This window comes from Phragmites australis, chromosome 1 (assembly GCF_958298935.1).
Source record: "Phragmites australis chromosome 1, lpPhrAust1.1, whole genome shotgun sequence".
NCBI lineage: Eukaryota > Viridiplantae > Streptophyta > Magnoliopsida > Poales > Poaceae > Phragmites > Phragmites australis.
The window spans coordinates 42,605,401-42,612,968 of record NC_084921.1 but is presented as its reverse complement, the minus strand read 5'-3'; the positions used below and the strand labels follow the sequence as shown (position 1 = coordinate 42,612,968).

The 7,568-nt window shown below is 45.2% G+C and overlaps 1 protein-coding gene across 7 annotated transcripts; it reads right to left on the bottom strand.

Moving 5' to 3' along the window:
• Positions 1–488: 488 nt before the first annotated feature.
• On the bottom strand, positions 489–3,689 carry LOC133920148 (protein IQ-domain 26-like). Of its 7 annotated transcripts, none has more exons than XM_062364833.1 (5): positions 3,263–3,689; positions 2,658–3,159; positions 2,055–2,377; positions 1,401–1,574; positions 489–1,290 (listed from the first exon to the last, which is right to left on the bottom strand). In XM_062364833.1, the coding sequence occupies exons 3-5, from the start codon at positions 2,358–2,360 to the stop codon at positions 631–633; spliced, it is 1,140 nt and encodes a 379-aa protein (XP_062220817.1). In that variant the 5' UTR covers positions 2,361–2,377; positions 2,658–3,159; positions 3,263–3,689; the 3' UTR covers positions 489–630. The 7 variants fall into 7 exon arrangements, with proteins under 7 accessions (XP_062220817.1, XP_062220828.1, XP_062220844.1 ...); XM_062364844.1 differs by having other exon boundaries at positions 2,844–3,159; XM_062364860.1 differs by having other exon boundaries at positions 2,894–3,159.
• Between the last annotated feature and the right edge of the window lie 3,879 nt (positions 3,690–7,568).

Here is a 7,568-nt window from a genome sequence, read left to right as displayed (position 1 = left end):
GTACTACAAATCATCCAAGGCCGTGACATTGGTTCGCTCGCGCGTTGGTGAAAAATTGACTTTTGTGGGTTGGTTCACAGGCTATGTTGGACTGGGTGAGCCAATATTTACCTGAGCGAGCATGGGCATCGAACCAAGTTATCCTTGTGTCCGAACGTCTCAAACCAAAGTACGTCCAGCCCTGTCACGGGTCCGTAGCGGTCAATGTAAGCAGATGCAGTGCTCTGCACATAACTAGTTGGTACCACTGGTTGACAATGTCGCTAGCTTTACCCTTCACATGGGGACACTTCGACTCATCCAAGCAAGCCGTAAAACAGCTAGCCACTGTAAAGTTTTTTTTTTGTTTTTTAGAGCGTGGGCACAGGGCACAACTGAACTGGCCACTACACTGTAGAAAGTTGTGATTCTCTGCTTGAGAAAAGTCTGGAAAATTGTGATTCTTTTAATCTGTGCTACGTAAGTATTACTCAATTGTGATTCTCTGCTTGAGAAAATTGTCATTCTTTTACTCATGCCATGACCTGCTAGATGTTTTAGCATCTAAAGTATGTACACATCCGGATATTTGTCTACGGTCTAAACACAAACGCTGTAACAAAGCCACCAGTTTTGCATCACGTCATGTGATCACCACATGCTATCCAGGTAGTAGTCCCTGGCCGCCTCGTCGCTGACACTGAGCTCGGAGTAGCCTGTCCGTGCGGCGTCCGAGCACTGGAAGCAGAAGCCGCCGTGCGCCTGCGAGCACGACCTCCTCGACCCGGGACGCGTCAGGCTCGTCCTCGGCGCCTCGGCCGACACTGCCGTCTGCCGCTGTCTGGGCGCGCTGTGGCACCGCGTCCGCGCCGCGGAGGACGCGGTGCCCGCCATGTACCGCGGGCTGTCGAGCGCGTCCCGTTGCGCGGGGCGCCGCGGCGTGACTAGGCCGTACTCGACGCTCTTGGCGGGCGAGGAGTCGTGGGACGCGAAGCGGGGCGTGTTATGCGCCGTCTTGGAGCCCCGGGGGTCGCGCTCGTGGCTGGACCGCCGGAACGAGAGCCGCGCGGGATGCTGCTTGCCGGGCAGCGGCGAGCACGACGGTGTCGGGGCCGGGAGGCGGTACTCCGATGAGTGATCTGGGGTGTACCGGCTGGTCATCCGGGACGACCGGTAGCGGAGGTGGCACGTGTCCATCTCCACGATCCGCGGGCTGCACTCGTAGTTAGAGTCCGTGCTGTCGGACAGCCTCCGGTGGTGCACCGGCGTTGTTGGTGTTCTCACCCTGGCTTCCTGCGCAAAGATCCTCTCCTGCGTGACAAAAAATAAAAAATAGACCACATGAAACAATCGAACTCAGGTTCCAAATGATGAGACTTGATGGAGAACATCTTTATGTTGTAAACAAAGATCTTAATTACTTCTTGTTCCATGGACTTCCGGTAGGAAGCCTTGACGGCGATGGAGTCGGCTTGCAGCCGCATGAGCGTCTGCAATCTGTGCAACGTCATGGCTGCCTGCTTCCTCACCAGGTAGCCTCGGACCAGAGCCTGCAGCTTGACGAGCGACCTGAGAGCGCGAAGCGCTTTCCGAGCCTGACATGATGGATTCAGACTAAATCTCAGACTTTGTTTTTGCGAGCTAGTTGCTTTATACAATAAGACAGAGGATTAAACAACTACGGGTTAGGTAATCAGGCTTATGTCACGCTGCGAACTCTGACGGATCGACGCCAATAAGAAACTCTGTTATGCGCAGATGTCACCGCGCAGCAGAGTGATCGAGTAAACGATTGCGTATCTGATGAACAGCAGATTTTGTATAGTGCAAACAGTGCAAGAGTTAACAAACAACTGTCCATCATGAAAAGGTAAAGGAGCAGAAGTGACATCATATGCAACAAAAATCTAGTCCACTTAGCCAAGTAGTAACAAACCAAAAAGTGAAGAATATAGAGAGAGAGAAAATACACTGCAAGAAGAATCTGCATCGTTGCAAGAAAGAAACTTCTACTGCATGACAGAACAAGAAACCACGCACAGATCAAAAGAAGAGTAGATACTCAGGCAACTTACCAGGTAGCCTCTGAAGGCTTTCTGGATCAGGATGGCCGCCTTCTCCTCTCGAACTTTGACATCTTCCTCCTCATAGGAATGACATGACTTCACCTGCGGCGACTCTGACGCGGCAGCGACGGCGGCCTGACCAGAAGGCCGCCCGCCGCCGTCAACCCCGCTCTTCCTCTGTCTCACGAAGCTCCACCTCTTCTCCTTCTCTGCCCCGTCGCTCCACTCTCTGGAGACATGGTTCTCCTCGAGACCTTTGTGCGCTTCCTTTCTGCCCGTGAATAGCTGCTTGAACCATCTCATGATACGCCTCATGCTGCCGTTAGTACTCTCTGCGCACAAGAATGGAAACAAGGAAGAAATGCGTCAACGAAAGGACTGCATGCGTTACAGCAAGTGGAGACCAACATGCGAGTTCATGAAACAGAGAAACAATGAACCAAACGTTGCATGAGAAACAAAACTGTAGTCAGATGAGAAATCGCAGAACGCGAAGGAAGAGGACAACTTTGGATAAGTGATGAGACAACGAAGTGTGCTTCCAGCTCGAGAAAAAAGAGCTTTTGAAACAAACAAACGAGAAGCCTGGAGTAAGGAAACACCGCATACAACCTTTTCGTTCCGTAGGCAAAGAAGAAAAGAATGGCGAGTTGTACGTGGAATCCCAAGGGGGCGATTGGACTCCAAGAGGCAAAAGCGAACGAGATTGAAGGAAGGAACTTTGCAGGACATATAGCGGCAAAAGAGCAGGAAATTGCGGTGTCCGATCGAGGAAACGGGCGAGGTTTACGTGCAGACCCGAAGAGGACAGGGGCTAAGCTTTCGCTGAAAACTTCGCGCGGATTAACCTCGAGCCGGAAAACAAGCAGCGAACCCGGCGAAGGCAACAGCGGCGATCGGATTCGTAGGAGCCGAGCGCCGGAACTGCCGCAACTCGGCACCGCACACCCAGCTCACGAGAGATTCCCCCCGCTTGCTCCCCGCCCAGGTTCCGAGCGCAAGCCAACAAAAGCGCAATCCAAACGACCAGCTCAGACGGCCGCGCAGGGGCGGCTCGCCCGCACTGTTGCTTGCTACTCCCTCCTGCTAAGGCACATGCCCCGGCGGCCCGGCCCTACACGAGTAAAACGACGCAAGGGAACAAGGAGATGAATTGGTAACCAACCGGTAGTAAAACACGGCAAGGCGCATGTGCAGGTTCACGCGGTCACTCGCACCTCGAAAGGGATCGCGGTACCGGTGGGCGCTCCCGCGCGTATGGCTCCTGACCGCCGCCGGGACAGCGGGATCGGCTCACCGATCGATGCCGCCAAGATCCGCCGGCCCAGACTTCGCGGGCGCCAGCGCCCAGCGGGATTGTGTTTTCTTGAAGTACACAGCGGCGAGTGCTCTGCTCTGCTGCCTCCCGCGCACTTGTTCCGAGCTCCGAGCGCGCTCGTGGCTGCTGCGTCGGTTCGTTGGCGCGCCCCCTTGTATAGCTAGCGTGTTCCCACTCTGATCGCACGCAGGGAAAGCCTCCGCCGGAGAGGATAAACTACTGCGGCTTAGGCGACGCTCTACGTGGCAGTACGACGACTGCTCCGACGGGCCCAACATAAATTCCATTTCCTTGCGCCACGAGGCAGCTGAGTTCACAGGCTACCCGGATCGACTAGCCCGAATGGTCAGATGCTCGAGAGGCACAGTGGAATGCAGAGGTAGGTAGGTAGGGGCGCTGGCGTGTGCTCGGCGTCAAATCTCGTAGACTCGTAGCACTACTGTACGTGTGCGCTGCATGTGTCTCCCTCTTGTGCGGTTGCGCTGTTTCACGGTGTGTGGTATGGGCAGAATGGGAACGGGCGACGATACAACAGTTCATGTCAATTCACTGTTTAATCTTAAGGGCATGTTCGACGGAACTTTCGCTCTGAAAAGTTTTTAAAGCGTGTCATCTCTTGCCTTAGAAATTTTGGAGTTCGAATTATAGGTATCTTGGTCCCTTATTTATAGTTCTAGCATTAACCGGTCTGGAATTAGGTAGTTTGAGGATCTTCGATTAAAATATTTTATTCTTATTTTAAAATAAAAATAGATATTTAAATTATTTTATTTTATCATATAAACTTTAAATTTTATATAAATTTTAGAATTAGAGCTCTGCCATCTAAATCATTTCGGGATTACATTGTTGATAAATCAAGTCTCTACTGCGTCGACGATACATCGTGCAGCGGCTGTAACTCGTGAAATGTGGCTCTTTTTTTTTTTATTACACCATCCCCATGTGGATGTTCATGGTTCCATGTGGGCTCCAAGACCTCACGAGTCACGACTAGGTAAGATAACGATCTGGCCAGGATCGTACGTGCTAGTACCAATATTTTCGGACTAGCTGTAGCTGTGAGAAGTCGCGACATTCAGGGGCTGTTCGGATGTACTACAATATATGAAAATCATTTTTTTTTGAGTTGTGTGCAAGAAATACCAGTTTATGAAAGTACAGTATTATGTAGTTTTAGCCAAAAAAAATCATACGCGTTTAGTACTGGTAGTGTTTGATGTAGAAAAAATTTATGTAGTTTTGGAGGAATTTTGAGTCATCTATTTTTTGAATCGGATAGTCTAGATTTGTTAGAATATTATTTATTATTTAGAGGTAGTATGAGTAATATATGTAGTATAAGGGTATTTTTAGGAAAAAAAGAAATGATATGGTAGTTGGTAGTTATATCGTGCAAATTCATAGATTCAATATTTAGACTAATCTGAATGGTGAGAACCAGTTCGGTCCATCCATTTGACGGTGACTAGGGTTACGGCGACTCGAGTTGTAGTGACGGCATCTCGATTCGTGGGGGAAGGTGCGACGCTAGGAGCCTGGTTCTTTGCCAAACTCGCGCGTGCCGCAACAGATGTCGTAGCCACTCTCGCGTGTTGAACGAACCGATTAGTTGAACGAACCGATTATTTAGGAATTAGGTAAAAAAAGAGATTGCAATGTCCTTCAATGGTATGGTGGGTAAATATTAATATTACTGTCGTAATTACAGAAATATCCAATCACGTAGATAATCAGATTAAATTCATACTACCTCCTGCCTATATGTAGTATAGATCACCGTAAAAGAGTTGTTGATTCAAAGCCCATGAGAAGTATTAACATGCTCTTTCTATAAAAAAATCTACGTAAGAATTTGATCTAGCCACATATATTTTGATCTAACAGTTAGATTAAAAATAAGAGAAAAAAATGAGACATATGTTATCACGAGGAAGAAGATCTCACGTAAGATCTAATTTTATAGAATTTATTTTCTTGCTAGCTAGGCATCAGCATGGATCTTTGTCATTTTTTTCTTGTATTTTATGTCCCCAGTTTTCACATAGATTGGCTAACATACCCGTTTATCAGCTCAAAGAATTGGACGATCCATTCTTTACGGTTCTAATTTCTTAACAAATCTGAATTCATAATTTTCTTTTTATGCGTTAGCACTTGCACGTACCGGACACATGCACCGCGGTGTATGAGAATGTCACGACCAGAGGAAGCATGGATACGTAATTAAACAAATAAAACAACTGAAATTATTGACCTCTTATAACACATGCAGTCAATGGTAGTGAGAAGGCTGTCCGCAGGGAGGGACCATTTTCAATTTGAGAAGCTATTGCAGCTAACCAGCCACAACCTTGCAATTATACAGCGAAGCAGATGCAGCCGGAAGCTTTGCACGGCGGTGCAGGAAAGCATTCTGCGTGATCAATCAGACAATGGGGATTTGGGGAAGATGATGCATGCAGAACAGCGGCACTACGCGGTAACGATAGCAGAAGAAGGTATACCAGGACCGTCATACAAATGGGAGATGGGGATGAGAGCACGCATCGTCTCTCGGTTTCAGAAAAAAGAGGTCTCGAGTATATTTTTAAAAAGTCCAGAAATAACATGGTGATGAGGATTTGATAATTAATTATTAAAGAATTTATTAGGATACGGTATATCCTATAGACAAATATATATCATACATGTGTTCTTAGTCTGATAAGATAGGTTTTATAATCGACATCACGTAAATAAGACATGTGACGATATTTTAGGTAGTTCATCGTGCTCTATAAAAAATCATTCTTAAATTAAGAAAGGGTTATTTAAGTATTCAGAAGAAATATAATCTGGATATGTTATACTCAGATAATCTAAGTATAGTAAGTCTCCTCAACTCGACTACATAAAGAGGGGTAAGAAGAAGATAATTAAGGAACAAGTCAAAAACCGAACAAATAATATAAAGCAAGTCTAGTCGAATAGAAACAAAAATAATATATTGAGATCACAACAATTTCAGACCACAATTAAATTCATTCAGTAATAACTACAATATTTAAAACATGAGAGAACTCATCAAAATACTTAGGATTAAATAAACACATCTCTATCATAATTGTTTTTATAGAATTAATCAAGACAGAATAGAACATATGACTTTTATCCTAAATGAGATCTAAACTTGTGTAAAATCCTGTATACTCATCTTTGATATGCTCAGTTGATGAACAAGAATACTTATTTTAAATAAATATTTGTACAATCGATTTTATTAATTATTGACACATGGTATTAGACATACTATGGTTTTTGAAACCACTATTTTTTAATGGCCAAACACCTCGCAATTTTCAATACCATATTATTGTTACAAAACCATAGTATTCTCTAAAATTATGTATCCAAACAGTCCCTTATCCATTAACCTGTTCGCTGGAAAACGACAGGCAATTACTGCAAAACAGATCGTCACGCCGTGCCAAAACCTTACGGGCGTGGGCCGTTGATTGCACAAAACCTCGTGACTCAATCAACTAAGTACTAACTCATGATAGTACTGCTACGAACATAAGTTTTTGCAATGTGTCTTTGAGCACCGTTTTAGTCTAAAGATCAACTACCATAAAAATAAGTTGTTTTGCTTAAGTATGACCTAGGATTATTTCGAACAATATACCCGTATGTTTAGATGCGCTACGAGCAAACTCCCATTGCGCTATTTGGGCATTGCGATCCATTTTTGGAAGCTCAAGAATTCAAAGGGAAAAGGTGTGGAGGAACGGTTTGAAAAGCGATAGGATAGTTGGATGGGTAAGCATATGTCGATGGATGATAGGATTATTCTTATTAACTAAGTTTTTAGTAGTCTGTCTATGTACCTAATGTCTTTCTTTCAAATTCTATAAGGGGTCTTATAACGTCTTTGACTATCTTCTCTTTGGATTTTATTGGCAAAGTATAAGACAGAAAAACAGTATCATCTTAAAAAAAATAGAGTATCCTATGTCGTCCTAAAGAATAGGACGATATATGGATTCAAGACCTAGATGTTTAAAACACCTCTCTGCTTATTAAATGGGTCTTCAAATTATTAAGTGAAGATGGACTCTAGCAAAATCTATTAGGAAACAAATATTTGGGCTCAAAAACCTTAGCACGAGTGAAATAGAATTCAAGTGACTCTTAGTTCTAGACCGGATTTATGAAGGTGAAGC